The 22,869-nt window shown below is 36.2% G+C and overlaps 1 protein-coding gene across 1 annotated transcript in view; it reads left to right on the top strand.

Moving 5' to 3' along the window:
• Window positions 1-22,869, top strand: part of VRK2 (VRK serine/threonine kinase 2) — a 171,103-nt gene that overhangs the window by 28,048 nt on the left and 120,186 nt on the right. Inside the window, exons 2-6 of the mRNA XM_007938016.1 lie at window positions 16,421-16,470; window positions 17,621-17,690; window positions 19,089-19,176; window positions 21,072-21,177; window positions 22,604-22,696. Coding sequence (XP_007936207.1) covers window positions 16,421-16,470; window positions 17,621-17,690; window positions 19,089-19,176; window positions 21,072-21,177; window positions 22,604-22,696 — 407 coding nt within the window. The remainder of the gene's footprint in view (window positions 1-16,420; window positions 16,471-17,620; window positions 17,691-19,088; window positions 19,177-21,071; window positions 21,178-22,603; window positions 22,697-22,869) is intronic.

The raw sequence follows: 22,869 nt of genomic DNA on the forward strand, positions 1-22,869 counted from the left end.
GTTGTTGTTGTTGTTATGTGCCGTCGAGTCGGCCCTGACTCATAGCGACCCCTCCTTGGGTTTCTGAGGCAGTATCACTACGGAAGTAGGATTGCACAATAAATTAATAAAAAATAAAACTCAGGCTTTTCACTACCTTTCCAACTATTCTTGCTCAATTATTTTTGTTCAATTATTTTCTTTTATATAGATTAAACAATGCATTCTCTTAGTACCTTCCCTTTTCATATTTACTATTATTACAGTTTTACATTTGTTTTGAGTATTTGTTGAATGTTTGATTTCTCTATTAGACTGTAAAAGCAAAGACTATGCCTGTTTCTTGTTATAATTTTATTCTGCTTATAATCGGGCTTGACCTACAGTAGAAAAAAATATATTAATTTCAGTAATTGACTGATTGATTATTCCATCATAAGGATATGGTGCTGTTGTGGCTGTTAGCTGCTGCCCACTAGACCCAGGATTCATGGCAAGTTTGTTTCCAGTTGTCACATTCCAGTCACCAGTAATTATCAATGCATCTTGACTGCATGTTTGATCAATATCATTCTGCAGAAGTTGGAAAAAAATGTTCAATTTCTTCATTTTTGGCATTAGTAGTTTGTACCTAATCTGAATACCAGTCGTATGAATTGGTTGTCTTTGTAGGCATACGGATGTTATCATATCACTGGCAGTGTCATACTTCAGGACAGATCTTGAAATGTTTTTTTTTGATGATGAGTGTAACACTGTTTCTCTTCAATTTGTCATTCCTGGCATAGTAGACCATATGATTGTCTGATTCAGAATCTCCAATGCCAGTCCATTTCTGTTCACTAACACCTAGGATATTGATATTTATGTGTTGATTTCATTTTTGATGACTTCTAATTTTCCTCAATTTAATTTGCACATGCCGCATTCTGATTATTACTGAATGTTTGCAGCTGTTTCTTCTCATTTTGAGTTATGCCACAGCAGTGAATGAAGATCCTGAAGGCTTTACTCCATCCGTATCATTAAGGTCTATTCTACTTTGAGGAGGCAGCTCTTCCCCATATTTGAGTGGCTTCCAACCAGAGGGGCTCATCCTCTAGCACTGTATCAGACAGTATTCTACTGCTGTTCATAGATTTTCACTGGCCAGTATTTTTAGAAGTAGATTACCAAGTGTTTCTTCCTAGTCTGTCTTAGTCTGATAGCTCCACTGAAACCTGTCCATGTTGTGTGACCCTGCTGGTACTTGAAATATTGGTGACATAACTTCCAGCATCACAGCAACATGCAAGCCACCACAGTGCAACAAACTGACAGATGAGTGGTGGAGAAAATAAATATTTGTTGTATTAATTAACTGTTGAATTACTCCACCCTAAGAATATCTCCATGGTACTATAGTAATCAGCTCCTGTCAAGTTGGCCCCCAATTCATGTTAGCCCATGCACAATAGGATCTAATTGTTGTGCTCCATAGGGTTTTCATCATGTGATTTTTCAGAAATAGATTCTTTGGTCTTTCTTCCCACTCTGTCTTAAGTCTGGAACCTTTTCAGCATTATAGCAACGTGTAAGATTCCCCTGAAAGGCGAGTTGTCACTGCATTTGAGTTGCATTGGCCAGCAGTCCAGCCCAGCTCTCCCACATGGAAGGTGAGAATTCCTCCACTGAACCACTACTGCCCCCATCCATGTTCCTATTTATTCATATAACACCTTTTTAAATTTGTTTTAAAGAGCTTTCTAGTCAAATGATTTTGAATTTAGTCCCTACAATATACACTGGCTTGGAGAGTTATAGAGAATATTGTTTAGCTACCAAATGACAAATAACAAACAAACAAAAAGCCTGATTGCCATGGAAATAGTTTTGACTCATAGTGACCCCCTCTGGGTTTCTGAGGTGGTAAATCTTTAGGAAAGTAGATTGCCTCATCTTCCTTCTGCGGAGCAGCTGGTGGGTTTACACCGCTGACCTTGTGGTTGTCAGTCAAATGCCTTAGGCACTGTGCTACCGGAGCTTCTTAGTGACAAATATGGGGATGTATCAATGCATGATTATGTGAAATAAGGTGAAATGAGGATTCAGATTACACAATAATAGGAGTACACTATTTGAAATCAGTAAGGAGTAGGGTGTTGGAATGGTTGGATGTATTTTCCAACTGGCAAGAAAATATAGTTGTCCTTTGGTATTCGGAGGGGTGGGGAGATTGGTTTTCTTCTTTTCTATTCTGAAAAATCCACTCCTCCTTCAGTTCCCTTGGGACTACTATGTGGGAGAAAAATGAACTATCTTTAGATAAAGATAGAAGATTTTAATAGGTATGAATATAGTTTATTGGTTACTGTACAGAAATCTGAATTCACAATTTAATATCAGCTAAACTTGAAGTTATTTCTTCAACCAACTAATAGTGTTGTTGACCTCTAAAATGATGAGGAATTGTAAAGAAAATTGGGCCTGAGTTGGCTCAACTGTAAAATAGAATTTATATACTTTAATAAATTTGTTATGTATTATTTTACATCCAAGATGTGAATTAATAGAGAAGAGGTAGCAATTGACATAGGAGAAAGGGGCAACGCATTAGGAGGACACAGTGCTGAATAAATAAATAAATAAATAGACTGAAACTGGATTTTATATGCATATTTTTTTAACTTTTTTTTATGATAAAAAGAGCAGATTCATTTTATATTCAACAGTTCATACACATTTTGTTTCGTGACATTGATTACAATCCCCACAAAGTAACAGCTCTCTTCCCACTTCCTCCCTGTTATACCCTTTTTCCTTGTGTCCTTCTTTCCTATACATTCCTGTCTCCTTAGCTTTCTCCTTGCATAAATACTTCCCTCCAGTCTGCCATGGTTGATGTAAAGAGTGCACCTTCCTGGTATAATTGTTTCCCTTGTAGGCCTGTCTATTGTTTGACTGAAAGTTAAGTCATAGGAGTGAGTCCAATTCCAGGCCCGAAGGGTGACTAGGGGCCATTAATCTCTATCCTACCAGTAATCGTAGTATCGTTTGTGTTTTTGAATTTTGTTCCACCTTTTTCTCCTACTATCCAGGATCTCCAATTTTGATCCCTTTCCTAGTGGTTAGTATTGGTAGCTGAGCAACATCTAATTCTTCTGGTCTTAGGGTCATGTAGACTGCAGGTTCCATGGTCCGTTAGCCCCTTTGGCTAATTATTTCCATTCATCTTTGATTTTCTTCACTCTTCTTTGCTCTGTTCAGGAAAGAACAGAGGTGTGTCTTAGGTGGCCACTTAGATGACAAACTTTTAAGACCTCAGTCGCTACTCACCAAAGTAGGATGTAGAATAATGTTTTTGTGTACTGTGTTGTGCCAGTTGAGCTTGGTTTTAATTTTAGAGATAAGTCCCTTGTCAGATATGTCATTGCCAAATATTCTTTCCCAATCTATAGATTCTCTTTTTACTCTTGGAGAAATCTTTTGATGCATATAAGAGTTTCTTTTCTGCTGTTTGTGCATTTTGGGTTATGCTTGGTAGTCTATTTATGCATAAATTAGGGCCCTTAAGTTTGTCCCTATTTTATCTTTTATGGACTTCATAGTTTGGGTTTTACGTGTAGAACTTTGATCTTTTTTACTTATTTATTTTTTTGATTTTTTTGATTTGGGTAAAAGTTTACAGAGCAAGATCACTTTCCATACAGCAGCTCACATACACTTTGTCTCATGACATTGACTGCAATTCCTCACAATGCAACAGCTCCCCTCTCATTTCCGTCCCATAGTTACTTCTTCCCTGTGTCCTTCCTTCCATGCACTCTTGCCCCCGGAGCTGTCTCCCTGTGCATACACAGCCTTTCTATTCTCCCATGATTGATCTCTCCAAAGAGCGTATCTATCAAATGTAAATGTTCAGCTCATATGCCTGTCTTTCGTTTTGTTGGAAACCACAGGAGTGGGTTCAATTTCAGACCTGAAGGACAGCTAGGGGCCATAGTCTTAGTGGTTCTATCAGGCTCTATCAGACCAGCAAACCGGGTCCCTCTTTTTTTTTTTTAATGATTGTGAGTTTTGTTCCACATTGTTCTCCCACTCTATCTAGGATCTCCTACAGAGATCCCCTTCTGAGTGGTTGACTGTGATAGCCAGGCACCATCTAGTTCTTCTGGCCTCGCAGTCATACAGGCTGAGGATTGCATGGTGTACCAGTCACTTGGACTAATTGTTCCATGTGTTTTTGGTTTTCTTCATTCTTCTTTGCTCTGGATGAGGAGAGACCCATCATTGGATCTAGATGGCCATATGCAAGCTTTTAAGATCCCAGTTGCTACTCGCCAAGGTAGGAAGTGGAACAATGTTTTTGTGTAGTATGTTATGCCAGTTGAGCTTGATGTCCCCTACGACTCTGGTCCTGAGCTCACAGGTCCAACTACTCACTCCCTCTGGGTAGCTGGCTGTGGCTATATCCTTGTCCCTTGTCAGCTCTACTATATACCTGGGAATTCTTACAGAACATACAAATACACTTGTAGAAACATTGTCTGCCAACTCTATATATAGTCATGGGCACACTCCCCTCTGCATAGACATACCTAATAGTTCAGCCTGTCCACCCATCTATCCGCCCATATATCAATGTTTGCCTTTACTGACAGTGCAGTACTGTACATGCAAAAGGGTTCACTTTTGTTGTCTCTACCTCCCATGCATCTCTCTGTCTTCCTCTTCCTCAATGCCACAGTGTTGATCACTCACATTTGGTATATTGCCCTTCTCTTCACCCAAATCAATACTTGTCTCTGCTTATCTAACTGTAAAGAACTTTCATCTATCTTGTGTTCATTTTTGTGTATGGTGTGAGATATGAATCTTGTTTTATTTTTCTGCAAATGGATATTCAGTTTTGCCAGCACCATTTATTAAAAAGACTATCTCTTCCCCATTTAATGGTTTTTACCCATTTGTCAAAGATCAGCTGTCCATACTGAATAGATCTATTTCTACATCCTCACTTCTGTTCCATTGGCCTGTGTGTATCATTGCACCAATGCCAGACTGTTTTGACTACTGTGGTTGTGTAGTAGATTTTAAGATTGGGGAATGTGAGACTTCCTACCTTTTGCTTCTTTTGCTTCTTCTTCAGTAGTGTTTGCTCATCCTAGGTCTCTTTCCTTTCCATGAAATTAGGAAAATTTCCTTTTCATCAATTAGTGATTTGTTTTTCCATGTCCTTAAAGAATGTTAATGGAATCTGGATTGGGGTTGTGAGAAATCTATAGATTGTTTGGGGTAGTATGGTCATTTTCCTAATGTTCAGTCTTACTATCCATGAGCATGATATGCTTTCCCATTTATGCAGATCTCTTATAATTTCTTTTAATAGTGTTTTGTAGTTTTCTTTGTATTGGTCTTTTGTGTCCCTAGTAAGATATATTCCCGAGTGTTTCTTGGTAGCTATTGTATATGGTATTGTTTTCCTTATTTCCTTTTCAGAGATCTCTTTGTTGTTGCAGAGGAATCCAACTGACTTTTGTGTGTTGATCTTGTACCCTGCTACATTGCTGACTCTTTCGATTAGTTCCACTAGTTTTCTTGCTGAGTCTTTTGGATTTTCTATGTATAGGATCATCCCATGTGCAAATAGAAATAGTATTACTTCTTTGCTGTCATTTTGAATATGATTTATTTTTCTTTCTTATCTTACTGCCTGGCTAGGACTTCCAATACTGTGTTGAACAGAAGGGGTGATAGAGAGCATCCTTGACTGGTTCCTGTTTACAAGGGAATACTTTCAGTCCCTTTTTGTTGAGAATAATGTTGACTTCTGGTTTTGTGTATATGACCTTTATTATGTTGAGGAATTTCCCTTCTAATCCTGTTTTGTTGAGAATTTATTCAAGAATGGGTACTGGATTTTATCACATGCCTTTTCTGTGCTGATTGATATGATCATGTGGTTCTTTTCCTTTGTTTTATTTATGTGATGGATTACACTGATTTTTTTTTTTTCTTTTGTAATGTAGAACCACTTTTGCATAATTGGTGTGAATCCCATTTGCTCATGATGTATTCTTTTTTTCTTCTTCCTTTTTTTGATATAGTGTTGAGTTGTATTTGCTACCATTTTGTTGAAGACTTTTGTGTCTACATTTATGAGGGATATTGGCCTGTAATTTTCTTTTTTAGTGGTGTCTTTGCCTAGTTTTGGAATCAGGGTTATGTTTGCTTCATAGAATGAATATGAGAGTATCCCATCCTTTTCTATGGTCTGGAATTTTTTGTGTAAGGTAAGTGTCAGCTCTTCTCTGAACATTTGATAGAATTCTACAATGAAGCCATATGGGCCAGGACTTTCTTTTGTGGGGAGTTTTTAAATAACTTGCTCAATTTCTTCTTTTTTGTTATAAGACTGTCAAATGTTCTGTCTCAGCCTATTAGTTTGAGTAGTTTGAGTAGGTCATGTCTTTCTAGAAATTTGCCCATTTTTTCCAGGTTTTCAAGATTGCTGGAGTACAGTTTTTCATAGTATTCGGTTACTAACCTTTGGTTGGTTCTATTGTGACAAAGCCCATTTCATTTATTGTTCATGTTATTTACATGTTCTCTTTCTTTTCCTTAGTTAAATTGCCAGTGGTTTGACAATTTTGTTAATCTTTTTGAAGAGCCAGCTTTTCATCTTTGTAATTTTTTATATTATTTTTCTGTTTTCTGCTGCTTTTATTTCTGCTCTGATATTTATTACTTCCTTTGTTCTGGAGACTGTAGGCTTCTTTTGTTGCTTTTTTTCTCCTTGTTAGAGTTGTTGTGTTAAGAGATTGATTTTGTTTTTTTTCTTTTTTGATGAGTGCATTTATTGCTATCAGTTGACCTCTGAGTACTACCTTCACTGTGTCCCAAACATATAGGTATGTTGTGTTTTCATTCTCTTTTATTTCTAGAAATTTTTTATTTCACATTTTATTTCTTCTGTTCGTAGCTCTTGAGCACTGTGTTATTCATCTTCCATGTATGTTTTTCTCCTCTGATATTCCTATTATTGATTTCTAATTTTGTAGTGTTATGATGTGAGATTATGGTTTGTAGTAGTTGAATGCTTTTAAATTTTTTTAAGCTTGTATTGTGCCCTAACATTTGTTCTATTCTGGAGAATGATCGTTGTGCACTGGAAAAAAGTGTGTACTGTGTTTTTGTTGGGTAGAGTGTTCTATATATGTCTATGAGGTCAAGTTGTTTGATTATGTTGTTGAGATCTTGTTTATCTTTGTAGAGTTTTTTTTTCCCCCTAGTTATTCTGTCCTTCATCAAAAGTGGTGTGTTAAAGTCTTTTACTCCTACTATAGAATTGTCTGTGTCTCCTTTCATTGACAATGTTTGCTTTATGTATTTTGAAGCACTTTCATTTGGTACATAGATATTTATTATGGTTATGTCTTCTTGGTTGATTGACCCTTTTATCATCATATAATGCCATTTCTTGACCCTTATGATGGTTTTTGCCTTGAAGTGTATTTTATCAGAAATCATTATTGCCACTCCTGTGCTTTTGTATTGCCATTAGCTTGATATTTTTTTCCATCCCTTTTAATTTATTTTTGTCTTCGTGTTTAATGTTAGTCTCCTCTAGACAGCATATTGATGAGTCTTATTTTCTTACCTGTTCTCCAACTTACTTTCTCTTGATTGGTACGTTTAATCCATTCACATTTAGTATAATTACTGATAGGTATTAATTTACTACTGTCTATCTTTTGATGGACCTCTGGTGGCATAGTGCCTAAGGCATTTGACTGCTAACCAGAAAGTTGGTGGTTCAAACCCACCAGCCACTCCACAGCCTCTCCTCTTTTTCTGGAATTCCAATCACACATAGTATATTTCTCTTGATGTTATCCAATATAACTCTTAATTTTTCTTCAGTCTTTTCTCCAATTTTCTTCATACAAGTTGGTGTCAAGGGATTTGTCTTTAAACTGGCTAATGCATTCTTCAAGCAATTCAGTTCTGCTCCTTTTTTCTTTGCAATGTGTTACAGAAGGAAGATTGGGCAATTACTTCTGTAAAGAGTTACTTCTCCAGAAACCCAAAGGGGTCTCCATGAGTCAGAATTGACGCCATGGTAGTGAGTTTGGGGTTTGTTTTTTGTTTTGGTCCTTCTTTTGTGTTTTTTACTGTATTAGTGATGGCTTCTTTGTTCTGAATATTTTTATTTATTTATTTTTTAATTATTACTGTGATCTGGGTGAAAATTTACAGAACAAATTCACTTTCCATACAGCAGTTCACATATACTTTGTCTCATGACATTGACCACAATTCACCACAATACAGCAGCTCCCCCCACCACTTCCTCCCAACAGTCACCTCTTCCCTGTGTACATCCCTCCATGTACCCCTGCCCCCTGAGCTGTCTCCCTGTGCATAAACAGCCCTTCTTTCTCCCATGATTGTTCTCTCCAAGGTATCTGCCTCAGGTAAATGTTCAACTCCTGTGCCTGTCTTTTGCTTGGCTGGAAGCCACAGGTATGGGTTCAGTTCCAGACCTGAAGGGCACCTAGGGGCTGTAGTCTCAGGGGTTCCACCAGGCTCTGTCAGACCAGCAAACCTGGCCTCCTTTTGTTTTTTCCAAATGATTTTGAGTTTTATTCCATATTGTTCTTCCTCTCTATCCAAGATCTCCTACATAGATCCCCCTCTGAGTGGTTGACAGTGGTAGCTGGGCACCATCTAGTTCTTCTGGTCTCATAGTTGTATAGGCTGCGGATCGCATGGTGTACCGGTTGCTAGGACTAATTATTTCCATGAATCTTTGGTTTTCTTCATTCTTCTTTGCTCTGGATGAGGGGAGACACATGTTCTGAATATTTTTTGTGCTGAGTTCATTTTGTTACTGATTTTCTTTCTATTTTCTTCATTGTTGCTGATTTTGTGTTTACTAAGTTCTTGTGATTTTCTTCTTTTCTTGGTTAGAAGGTTTATTAATTTTCTTTGTATTTACCCTGTAGTAAATTATATCTTTCTAAGTTTAAAATCATCTATTCTGTATGATCCTGACTTCCTCTCCATTTGGAGTTCTATAGTTATAACACTTATTCCCTCTTTTTTGCTATGTAGTTCTGGTCATTTACAGATTGATTCCTCTGGTTCTCTATTTTCCTTTTTGTTAGCTTATTTTAGTTTTGTGTGGTGGTGTCATGTGTCTCAATCTTAGGTTATTGTCTTTGGTGTTGGCTTTTTGTCTGAAGGACTCCCTTTAGCATTTCTCGTAATAGTGGTCTCCTTTTTACAAATGCCCTTATTTTTTTTATCTGAAGGACTGTGTGTTGCTTGCTATATAATTCTTTGTTGGAAGTTTTTTTCTTTCAGTGTTTTATATATGCCATCCCATTGCCTTCTTTTTCTTCATGCTGTCTGCAGAGAAATCAGTTTCTTTTCATTGTGGGTAACATTTTATTTTTCCCATGCTTCTGTCAAGATTCTTTCTTTGTCTTTGATTTTGGGAAGTTTGATTATAATATGTCTTGGTGACTTTTCTCTATTTTGTGTGTGTTCATTGAGCTTCTTGTATGGATATCTTTTTGTCTTTCATATTTAGGCAAGTTCTCTATTGACAGGTCTTTGACAATTTTCTTTTTTTTTTTTTTTTTACCCCTCTCCTCTTTTTCTGGAATTCCAATCACATGTAGTATATTTCTCTTGATGTTATCCCATATAACTCTTAATTTTTCTTCAGTCTTTTCTCCAATTTTCTTCATACAAGTTGGTATCAAGGGATTTGTCTCTAAGCTGGCTAATGCATTCTTCAGCCAATTCAGTTCTGCTCTTTTTTTCTTTGCAATGTGTTATCTATTTCCATAATATTAGTATTAATCTTCAGGATTTCTAATTGCTACTTTTGTATGATTTCTAATTATCTATTCATTTTGTGAGCTTTGGTGGCATAGTGCCTAAGGCATTTAACCGCTAACCAGAAGGTTGGCAGTTCAAACCCACCAGCCTCTCTGCAGAAGAAAGACTAGGCAATCTACTTCTGTAAAGATTTTCCACCTCAGAAACCCAAAAAGTTGCTGTGAGTTGGAATCGACTCAATGGCAGTGAATTTGGTTTTTTGGTATTGTTTTCCTGAATTCTTCATGGATATTGTCTGTCTTTTCCTTTTCTTTATCTCTCTCTTTTTTTATTTTGAATCATTTCCTTGAGCTCTGGGAAGTCATATATATGTATGTGTTTGAATTCCTTATCGGTTCTATTCAGAATGGTTTCCTTCTTCCTTATTTTGATCACTTGCTTCCACTGTCTTATCTTGTTTCTTTGTTTGAATTAAAGTTGTGTGTTGTCTCTAAGACATTTTTGAAGTTGTTGTTTTTATTTGTGGGTTATGTGTTGGTTTGTTTCACCCAGTTTTTTTGTTTTGCTTCATTGCAATATGTCCAGATGGGTGGAGCAGGTATATTTCTTTGTTTGTTAGCTTGACAGCACTAGGGCATTCCGTAGCTGTCTCCTGGTTGGTGGAACAACTGGTAGGAATATAGGTACATGTCTATGAAAAGGAGCTACAGGTGTGATGAGCAGATGTTATCCACTCTGGTAGCATAGTGCCTAAAGCACTTGACTGCTAACCAGAAGGTTGGTGGTTCAAACCCTCCAGCCACTCTTCAGAAGGAAGGTTGGGCAATCTATTTCCGTAGTGATACCACCTTCGAAACCCAAGGAGGGATCGCTATGAGTCAGGTCTGACTTGAGGGCACATAACAACAACAACGTCATTAATCTAGTGAAGCAGAAGTTGGTGGTGATGTTCATGCTTTGGGTGAGTTGGTCTGTGCAGTGGATATGGCTGACTAGTGGGAAGTTAATGTCCTCCATCAGTTGAATGGGGCAGGAAAGAGAAAGGAAAAAAGAAAACCCAAAGAGAAGAAGAGAAGAAAAAAAGAATAAACATAAAAGTTAGAAAAAAATAAATACAAAATAAAGAAGAAAAAGAAAAGGGAGTGGATGAAAAGAAAATTGGTAAAAAAAAAAAAAAAAAAAAAAGGGGAAGAGAGTAAAGTGAACAAATAAAAAGGAAGAAAAATTGGAAAAAGCAAAGCAAGGAAAATAAGGAAACTCTGGTAGCATAGTGGCTAAGGCACTTGACTGCTAACCAGAAGGCTGGCAGTTCAAACCCACCAGCCACTCCTCAGAAGGAAGATGGGGCAATCTACTTCCATAGTGATACTGCCTCGGAAACCCAAGGAGGGGTCGCTATGAGTCAGGTCTGACTCGACGGCACCTAACAACAACAGCAACAAGGGAGGAGGAACTTTTGTAGTCGTGGTCAACCAGCAGCTCTTGTAGCAGGTGGTTGTGGCACAACCTGCTGATCCACCAGGGCGTGTGCCTACAGAGGTGAAAGGAACCTGGTGTGAGTGGGCACCTCCAATAGAGGAGGCTGCAGGTGTGTGCCTCTTTTATTTGGTGTGAGAAAGATGAACCAGTGATGAAAGCACAAGCACAGGAAGGGAGAGCTCCAAACTCTGGGTCTTTTTGGAGTAGGTTGCCATGGGTGACTGGGCTGCAGAGGAAGTAGCTTAGGCATCTAGGTGGGACTTGCGTGGAAGCTGTGCTTGTTGAAGCAGAGACTATAGCTCTCAGCCAAGCAACTACCAGAACTCCTAATTAATTTAGAAGAAGAAAATAAAATGCTTTACTGGAAAAAACATTCACATCTTTGAATGTACACCTATGGACTTTGTAAATCCATACCAGGCCTTTCACTGTTCACGTTTTTAAGATAAAAGCCAAAGAATAATTTTCTTTAAAAAATGTTTCACTTTCAAAGTACTCCCAATGTGCTTCTAGTTTAGGGTACACAATTTAAAATAATGCACTTTGCACATAAGTGTTTATCGCTGCTATAGGTTTAAAGATGGTATACAGATCTTAAGAACTCCAAAGAAAATTAGTTTTTTCTTTTTTTCATCTCCTGTCTGACTCTAAGGATTCAACTTACAAAGCTAACTAAGAAGTCATCTATCTTAACCAAGCAGTTTGTAAGAATCACTAATAAGACAGAGAAGTTCTCAATTTCTTTTTTGTTGGCAAAACCAGATGACCTTTCCTTTTGGGGGTAACTCTATGCTTTAGGATCAAAGTTTTAACTGTTGTTGGAGACCATGGATTGATAAGACACTGCTTTGGAGTTTCTCAGTCACTATATCTTCTTTCACTGTGGTTTTGATGACTTCAGACACCCCATTGGTTCCAAGGATTCAAGGCAAACTTAAAAATACTTCACTATTTATATCATGATATCCCTTCACTAAAACTGATACAGAATGCACTTTCTTTTTATTGTTCACAATACTGTCAACCAGGTCAGCTACTGACAGTCCAACAGACCAGGATCTTTGACTTTTTACCCTTAACAGTTCCATGCCTCTGTTGGACAGCTGCACCTTAGAGTTCTGACTCATTGCTTCTAGCTTCTCCAATTACCCAAACATAGCAAAAGTAGAAAGTGCCTGACATGAGGGGTGCCTCTGAGGGAGGAGGCTTCAGAGGTATGTCTCTTGTGTTCAGTGTGAAAAAGATCTGTCAGTGACTCAGGCACCAAGTAGTTGAACATCATCCCCTTGCTGTGGCTGCTAGAGGCAAGTTGTTGGGGGTGGCTGGGCTATGATGGAGGTGGCCAGGGATACCTAGCCACCAGGTTGGTGGGCTGGAAAGAGTATTTACCCCTAAGTGCCAGGAAAGTGTGTGTCATAATTCTCTAGTTGTGATTCACTGGTGTGGGTCTGGTGCCCTTGTGGGCACACACAGCTGTTTATCCAGCTATTGCCCAGATTCAATCAAGTGAGAAGCTGCCCTCAATTTAGCTTCTCCAACCACCCTCACACAGGTTTTTCCCCTCATGTAGGTCCTCAGCCCAAGCAATGGTGTCTACTAAACCAAAAACAAACTCACTGCCATGAATCAGTTCTAACTCAAGTGACCCCCATTGGGTTTCCAAGGCTGTAAATCTTTATAGGAGTAGATTACCCCATCTTCCTTCATGGAGCTGCTGGTGGGCTTGAACCACTTCTGGTTCACAGCCAAATGCCTTATCCATTATGCCACCAGAGCTCCTTTGGAGATGAATTATTTTATCCCCTTAATCTGGCTCCCTCCCTCTGTGCAGCTGCCTGTACCACTGTAAATCTGACCTGTTTCCCTCAATGTTCCTTTCCCAACTCCTGCACATCTTCTGCTCACCTTAAATTCCTCCCAATCTGTCTACACTATGTCTTTATCATCATGGGGATTCCATGATGTTTTAACCTCATCTGTGTTTAATGCCTCTATGTTTAAAATGGTGACACTTCTGCCTGTCCGGACTTTTTCTTTACGCAGTCACTGACCTTGCTCCATCTCCCTTCCAGTCAGTGCTCAATCTAATTCTTTATCCTCTTTGTTTGATATTCAGAATTCCAGGATCATTATTTGTATCTGATTCACTTGGTTTTTCCAGGTCTCACTTGTAGAGGGATTGGGTGGATTATATTAACAGGATACCATCTTGTTCCCACCTCTGAAAAATTTGATCCTGTTCTCAGTCTGTTAATTAGTTTAGTTGTATTCAACACTGTTGTTGTTATGTGCCATCGAGTCAGACCTGACTCATAGCGTCCCCAATCTTTTTGTTTCCTTCTTTCCTTTTCCTTAAAACATCATTCTAATTAACACTTAATACAAGGATTGACATATTGTAGGTTCTTGGTAAATATTAGCTAGTTGCATGAATGAATAACAAAATCATAGACTTTCACAATACAAATATATATATAAACATCTCATATTGAGAGTTAAAAATAGAGCAATCTTGTAATAGTTCAGATAAAGTAAAAGGAAGAATTGAGTTCTAAAGATTTTTAATATTAGAATTTTCAAAAATTGGATAACTGAAATCTGAATGCAGATAGGAATTACAATGAAGACAATGGCTTGAAATTGAAAGGAGTTTACATTATGAGATATATATCCTTTGTTATGGTTATTATTAGGTGCCGTTGTGTCAGTTCTGACTTATAATGACCCAGTGTCCAACAAAACAGAACACTGCCTAGTTCTGTACCATCCTCATAATCATTGTGCTATTTGAGCCCATCGTTGCAGCCACTGTGTCAGTCCATTTCATTAAAGGTCTTCCTCTTTTTCACTGACTGTCTCCTTTACCAAGCATGATGTCCTTCTCCAGAGATGAGCCTCTCCTTATGACATGCCTAAAGTACGAAAGACGAAGTCCAGCCATTCTCCTTTCTAAGGAGCATTTTGACTATACTTCTTGCAAGACAGGTTTTTTTGTTTTTCTGGCAGTCTATGGTATATTCAATATTCTTGCCATCACTGTAATTTTAAGACATCTGTTCTTTGGTCTTCCTTATTCATTGTCCTGCTTTTGCATGTATATGAGGCATTTGAAAATACTATGGCTTGGGTCGAGTGGAGAGTACTCCTCAAAATGACATCTTTGCTTTTTAACACTTTAAAGAGGTCTTTTGCACCATATTTGCCTGATGCAGTCTCTCATTTGATTTCTTGACTTCTACTTCCATGTGTGTTGATTATGGATCCAAGTAAAGTAAAATCCTTGACAATTCATTCTTTACTGTTTTTTTATGATGTTGCTTATTGGTCCAGTTTGAGGATTTTTTTTTTTTTTTTTCTTTATATAGAGGTATAATCCATATTGAAGACTGTGGTCTTTGATCTTCATCAATAAGTGCTTCAAGTCTTCTTCACTTTCAGTAAGCAAGGTTGTATTATCTGCATATGGCAGGTTGTTAGTGAGTCTTCCTCCAGTCCTAATGAAGTGTTCTTTCAGATTATTTGATCAGCATATAGATTGAGTAAGTGTGATGAAAGGATACAACCTTAACATAAACTTTCCTGATTTTAAACCATGCAGTTATCCACTTGTTCTATTTGGATGATTGCCTCTTGGTCTCTGTGCGTGTTCTGTACAAGCACAATTAAATGTTCTGGAATTCCCATTCTTCTCCATGCTGTCCTTAATTTTTTACAATCCACACTGTTGAATGTCTTTGCATTGTCAATAAAACACAGGTCAACATTTTTCTGTTAATCACTATCTTCATCCAAGATCCATCTGAGATCAGCAAAGGTATCCCTCATTCCATATCCTCTTTTGAATTCAGCTTAAATTTCTGGCAGTTCCCTGTTGAGGTACTGCTGCAACCATTTTCTAAATTATCTTCAGCACAGTTTTACTTGGTGTGATATTAATGATATTGTTCGATAATTTCCTCATTCTACTGGATCACCTTTCTTTGGAATGTGTACAAATAGGATCTCTTCCAGTTGGTTGGACAGGCAGCTGTCTTCTAAATTTCTTGGCATAGGCAAGTGAGTGTTTCCAGTGTTGCATTGGTTTATTGAAATATCTCATTGTTATTCTATCAATTCCTTGATGTGTGTTTTTTGCCAATGCCTTGAATGCAGCTTGCACTTCTTCCTTAAGTACCATCAGTTCTTGATCATATGCTGCTTTCCTTGAACTTCGATGAATTTTTTTTGGTACAGCAACTCTCTGTATTCAGTCCATCTTCTTTTGATTATTCTTGAATTGTTCAATATTTTGCCCACAGAATCCTTCAGCATTGCGACTCAAGACCTGAATTTTTTCTTCAGTTCTTTCTGCTTGAGAAATGCTGAGCATGTTCTTCCCACATATCCTTTTCTGTGGGAATAATGTTTGCTAGAGTCAGAAAATGATTTTTTTTAGGACTAAGTTCTCATTTTAACCTAGTTAGTTATAGAATTCTGCCAAGTGGAAATTTTTTCCATTTTTCATTTAAAATGTATCAATTTTCATTTCTGAATTATCATAGGATCTACTTTGGTGAAATTTAACAAATGGATTAAATTGTATATCATCTTTTGGGTTTAATGCCATGGAAAATATTTTCCTATATGTTTTGTATCCATGTAATTAATATTGTCTGTTGGTTTCTGTGTTTGAATATTTAAACATGGCTTATGATAAAGAGTATGGGCTGTGGTCACATACACAGTTGAATTTAAATCCCAAATTGCCTCTTCTTAGTGTGTAAGTTATTCAACTTCTCTGAATTTTAGTTGCATATTATGTAAAATGGAGATGATTCCTTCTTTATGATGTTTGTTGTAATACTTAGCATGTTGTTGTTGTTATTGTTACGTGCTGTTGAGTCGGACCTGACTCATAGCAACCCCTCCTTGGGTTTCCGAGGAGGTATCACTATGGAAGTAGATTGCTCAACCTTCCTTCTGAGGAGTGGCTGGTGGGTTTGAACCGCCAGCCTTTTGGTTAGTAGTCAAGTGTCTTAGGTACTACGCTACCAGAGCTCCCAATACTTAGCATAGTGTCTAGGATATAGTAGGTTGTCAGTAATTGGAAACAACTGTTTTATCCCCCACTATATATATTTTTTTTCTGTAGCATTCCCCACAAATAAACCAGATGAAGATGCAAGATATGTAATAAAAGTGGTAAGTATTGCTTTTAAATTTGTATTTCACGTATATTTGACATTTTTCTTTTGTTTTATTTATTTTTGTAAAAAGCACCTGTCACTTTAAGTTTTATAATTATTTATTCCTCAATAAATTTAATGCATGATATTTTTTTCATATTATTAAAATATAAATGCTGGAGAATCTTAGTTCTGTATTTCCATCTTGCTCTTATCTGGGAAGCTCTGGTAGCATAGTGCCTAAGGCACTTGACTGCTAACCAGAAGGTTGGTGGTTCAAACCCACGAGCCACTCCTCGGAAGGAAGGTTGTGCAATCTACTTCTGTAGTGATACCGCCTCAGAAACCCAAGGAGGGGTCGCTATGAGTTGGGTCCGACTCAACGGCATATAACAACAACAACAATCTCTCATTTATCTTTCATCTATCTACCTATTCATCTATTTATTACATAGCTATCTTAACTGTAGATGGTTAGGTCCTTAAAAGCAGAGATAGAATTATTTCTGTGGTATCTTCTGTTCCCAATATAGTTCATGAAATATAGCAGACACTCAATAAAAGTACTCAGTAAAGATATTAGGTATGTGCAAACAACCAGCATAGTTTGTAATGTATCTACCTTGATAGAGGTGTTGGTTTACAGTGTGTACCATACATACAATTCTCAGTGCTTTAAATAAATGCTTTCTATAAGAAGACTAGTTCTCTTCAGGTATAATATGTATAAGAGGAGCCCTGGTGGCACAGTGGTTAAGCAGTCAGCTGCTAACCATAAGGTCAGCAGTTTGAATATACCAGCCCCTCTGGGAGAAAGATGTGGTAATCTGCTTCCATAAAGATTATAGCTTTGGGAACTGTTGCCAGTTCTACTCTGTTTTGTAGGATCTGTGTGAGTCAGAATCAACTTGACAGCAAAGGGATTGTCTTGAGTAAGACATATAAGTGTAGTAGTCACCATACATCATATTTAAAATAAGATTATTCATGTTTATTTAGTGCTTTTCTGAGATTTTTAGTGAAAATCTGGGGACTGTGTTTTATAAAATATTACCCAAGTACTATTTTATATTATATATATACTCATACGTTCACAGTTGTAATATTAATTCCATCTTCAGGATTATTTCTTTCCTAGTAAAATTAATTATTCTGTTCTTTTATAGGAATATCAAGAAAATGGCCCATTATTTTCAGAACTTAAATTTTATCAAAGAGCTGCAAAAAAATACTATAGTAAGTAAAATTGGTAAACCAAGCTCCTTCCATATATATGCTTGCTAAAGTGAGTGTTAATATTTTGGTCTTTTTCTGGCCTTCTGGAAAATTCTTCTCAATAAGAAATTTTATTGTAAAGTGATACAGTTAACTTCTATAACATATTAAAAACAAGACAGCTGGCATAAAAATCTTGGTATGGCATACATGATGGAGTATATATTTTAAGTCAAAGTTATTTCTACTACTTCACATAAAATGTTTGGCTCTTAATCTTAGCTTTGAAGAGTTATCTAAGTGTGAAAGATAGTAGAATGAAACTATTACTTATTTTATAAGAACCCCTTTGGATAAGAAGGATGTAAGAGAAATGAGTGAAAATGGTATATAGATAAATAAACAAATGGAATGATTTTAGAATAGATTAAGGTATAGAAAAATGATTAAATATTAAGATGTTTAAGAAAATAAGTTAATAATGTTAGAAACTTGAATATTGGAAAATTACTTTGAGCTATTTATCAGAGGCAAGAAATTACAAGTTAGAGAATTTGAATATGAAATGTATATGAGCAGAAATGTAGAGGTATAAAAACAGATCATAGATACTATGTGATATAGATGGGCTAAGTAAAAATTTAAAGAAATTGATTTGAATAATGCCTGTATTATAGTAGATATATTTTGTATCATGTTTAGGAAAAAGAATTATGGTCTGGTCTGGCCTCAATAATTAACTTTTTTTTCCTTAATAAAACCTTCTAAACATTAAGACTGTTGTCTTTACTAACTGCTTAAACTATGTCAGAGTGACAAATAGAATCCATTAAACTTGATTGCTTATCAGTAGAGCTGTTTAAACATTAAACATTTAAAGTAGAAAGTATAAAATTAAATATGCTAGTTGATTGTTTAAGTGGATTTGATATTTTAAGCTAGATTTAATCAAAACAACTAAAGTATAGTATGATTTCAGAGTAAGATAATTTTTCTGTTCGATTTCTATTTTTTAGGCTACCAATGCTTTAGGTTTTGAAGGGACATGGAAGAAAAAGCCATCTACGTACTGATCCTTTGCAGTTAGCATATGTTGTCATTAGAAATTAGCTGGCATACAAGTTAATGAATGTGTTTTTCATACAGAGAGACATTTATGTATATGATAACAATGCATTTCATAAGACTGACTTTTTTGTTGTAATTTGATTTAATTAAAAAATGCTGAATATGTTTTGTGTTAGTTGGTGATAATAAATAAGACTTTGAAGCTATTGAGTAGATTTTTATTCCTAGAAATATTTTATTATCGTTTAGGTTAACTAAGTAAATCTTAGCATCTAAGTAAAAGTAAGAAATGGTTTTTTAAATAATGCAAACCTTTTTTTTTTTTTTTTTGTATCAAATTTGTCTTTGTAGTCGAAAGGTGGGTAGCACTCAAGCAACTTGATTATTTAGGAATACCTCTGTTTTATGGATCTGGTCTGACTACATTCAAGGGAAGAAGGTAAAATGGAATTATTATAACCAAATATTGTCCTATAGCTATTCTTTATTATTACTGTGTAACAGATTACTCAAAACATAATGGCTTAAGACAGACGTACTATCTCACAGTGTCTGTAGGTCAGGAATCTGAGAGTGGCTAATTGGGGTGGTTCTGGCTCTGGATCTCTCAGAGGGATGTTGTAAGCTCTCATCTGAACTGCAGTCATTTTAAGAGTCAGCTGGAAAACGACCCACTTCTAAGTGTACTCATGTGACTATTTGCAGACTTCAGGAGGTCTTCTAACTTCACTATGCAGTTGCTGAGAGACCTCTGTCCTTTACCATATGAGCTTATCCATAGGCTACCTGAGTGTCATAATGACATGGCAGATGGCTTTCCCTAGAGTAGGTAGTTCAGAAAGGGGAGAGAGAACTAGAGAGTGACACAGAGAGAGAATGCACACATGCACAATGTAATCCACAGTATTTTTATAACTTAATGCTGAAAGTGATATTTCATCACTTCTGCCATATTATCTTTTCTAGAAACAAGTCACTAATTCACCTCAAACTCAAGAGAGGTGGATTAATTAAGCTTCATAGCTTCAGGGGAAGTGCAACAAAGAATTTGTAGAATTTAAAACCACCAAATGTGGGCTAGTCATCACATACAAATACTTCACAAGTAATGATTTTTTTTTTTTTTAATCTTCATTTGATAGGTACTTATTTTGTGGCAGGGATTTTCATTTACATTATCTTATTTTGCCCTTTCAAATAGCCTTTTAAATGGGAAATACTATTTTTATTTCATAGGTTAAAAAAATAAACTCAGAGGTCAATATTTTGCTCAATTGATCTTTAAAAGCTATAAATAAAACCCAAATGAACCAACAATAATTTTGAAACAAAATAAAGGGCTACTAATGGAGAAGGTAAATGACTGCTTATATTATGGTACTCTCTGCTCTGCTCACTGCTGTGGAGTAAGATCCAATTCATAGTGACCCCTCCTTGGGTTTCCAAGGCATTATTGCTACAGGAGTAGATTGCCCAACCTTCCTTCTGAGGAGTGGCTGGTGGGTTTGAACCGTCAACCTTCTGGTTAACAGTCAAATGCCTTACGCACTATGCCACCAGAGTTCCCATATTATGGTACCTCCACGTGATATTGTATGGCCCATTAAAAAAAGCAGCTAGAGCCATATTGACTTGAAAGAATTTCAGTGAAGCACTATTAAAAAAAAATAAGATGCAGAAAAGTACATATAACAAGATCACAGTTTTATAAATCAAAGGCTCAAAAACTCTTACATGTGTAAGTATGTTTGTATGTGTATGTATACACAAATAAATATTGAATGGAGGCTGATGTGGATATATAGGTTAAGAGAATTATAAAAGGGGCAGAGGGCACCAAACAAAAAAAAGTACAGTTGGAAAAAACATGTGTCATGATGACATTTATGCATTTATATAAAATAGAGGCTTGTAAATGTATAAAGAAAGCAAAAGTGATTTTATAAGGTAAAAACAAAACAAATACAAATGAAATTTTCTACTGTACAAATAATTTTTTCAAGGTCATTTGGTGAGAAGTGATGGAGTCAAAATGTACTGAATTCAAGACTATCTACTTTGAAAAGGTTATTTTGTTTTCATAATCTAAGATAGTGTGAATGATTGAGCACAGCAGTCTCTTCTATTAGAACAATAACTACAAAGTAAATACTGAGTAGTAACTTTCTGCAAAAGCACAGCAAGATTATTAAGGTGCATATGTTCTCCAAAGGTCCAGATTGCAACATACTTTCCTGTTAGGTTGAGAGTAGTTTTCCTTGTTTCAGATTCATTAATTGGTAGTTTCAAGCATCTCTCTAACAGGAAGATCTTTTTGATGCCTCTTTCTTACAGTTACAGATTTATGGTAATGGAGAGACTAGGAATAGATTTACAGAAGATCTCAGACCAGAATGGCACTTTTAAAAAGTCAACTGTCCTGCAGCTGGGTATCCGAATGGTAAGATGGAATGGCTTAGTTCACATGGTCCACTTTCAGATTATTTATTTGTTAAAATATACAAATCTGTGCCCTTTGTGTAATTATCAGAAGTGAAGAATCATCACCCTAAAATTGTCAGTTTTTGAAAGTAAAGGCTATTTTGGTAAAATTGGTAACAGCTCTGTAAATGACAGAATGTGCCTTATTTGGCACTACAAATTCAATTAGGCATTGGTTCTACAGTCTGATTTTTTTTTCTCACAGATTTGTTTTACATATCAGAACAAGTTTGCTGTAAGAATAACCTCTCTTTTGTCAGTTATATTTATAACAATGCAAATTGTGGCAAAATAGATTATTTTCCATACTGAGCATGTGATGGTATGTCACATAAAATTTTTATTATGAGTTTGGGATGGTGGAAGTACTTAGTTGTGGCAATGAATAATATATATACTTTGCCAAATAAGAAGCAATGAAATCTTCATTGCACCCATGCACACATTTTGTTTATACCATATATTCATCTTATCTTGTTTGTGTTTGGTTTTCCTAAACCTCATTTTATTTTTTCCTTTTTAAGTAGAGGGAAACTAGTGATGTCAGGTTGAGATATGGCAAATAGAACTTGTTAATTTACCTCTTTATCCATTCATCCATCCGTCTACCCAGCAAATGCTTATTGAACACCATCTGTATGTGTCATACTTCAAAGATGAGACTAAGGAGTTACCTACTTCAGTATAGAAGGAGAATGCTTTTTTCTCTTCTCATGGACATAGAGTATTGTTGTAGAGTCCCCAGGACTTAGTTTGTACCTTAGTTTTACACAGGTAGCAAGCACCTTCCATGTTTGTTTGCCAACTGCTCCTTCCCCCTCCAGCGGGGGAGCTGTCCATTTATTTTCATAAAAGGACTATGCTAATTTTTTTTTTTTTACAGCAATGTGTAAAAGAAAAATTGTCATAACTGCACTTATGAAAATACCTTTACCTCTGGGGTGGGCGTAGCAGTTGGCAAACAAACGTGAAAGGTAAGTGTTATTTGTGTAAAAATATGATAATTTTAGCTTGGATGAGGAATTGCTGAGTAACTGCATGATTATTTCACTTTTTTAAGTGTTTCTCCTTGTTATACAGTGTGATTTAGCCATTGAGCTGTCAAGAGCATAGGGATTTTTGAATTCAGGTTTCCTCCTATCAGATTCATTGAAAACATTTGATAAATGAGTATCATTTTATCAACATTTTTACAGGATGAACTACCAATAGAGGTGATGATAGTTTAGCATAGGGTAATTAACCTGTAATTGTGAAATATATTAGTTTGCCATTGTTAATATGAAAAAAAATGTATTTGTTATTCTATATTCAAAATGTTGAGGTTGATGATAACTTCTAAATAGATAGTAGTATAACCTTGTATTATTTATTTCTTTTCACAGTTGGATGTATTGGAATATATACATGAAAATGAATATATTCATGGTGATATAAAAGCAGCAAATCTACTTCTGGGTTACAAAAATCCAGATCGGGTAAATACAATATTAAGTTTTTGCTTTCAGTAGGGTCTTCAATATGCCATACTAAATCATTCCAATAACAAACCCGTAACCCAGAAGAGTTTACAGATGAGGCTTCACATGATGAATGTTATAATTCATCTTACTTTGCTTATCTAATTTAATTCTTGCACTTTACTAATGAG

Source organism: Orycteropus afer, unplaced genomic scaffold (genome assembly GCF_000298275.1).
Source record: "Orycteropus afer afer isolate SDZICR_OR568_19922 unplaced genomic scaffold, OryAfe1.0 scaffold00046, whole genome shotgun sequence".
Classification (NCBI taxonomy): domain Eukaryota; kingdom Metazoa; phylum Chordata; class Mammalia; order Tubulidentata; family Orycteropodidae; genus Orycteropus; species Orycteropus afer.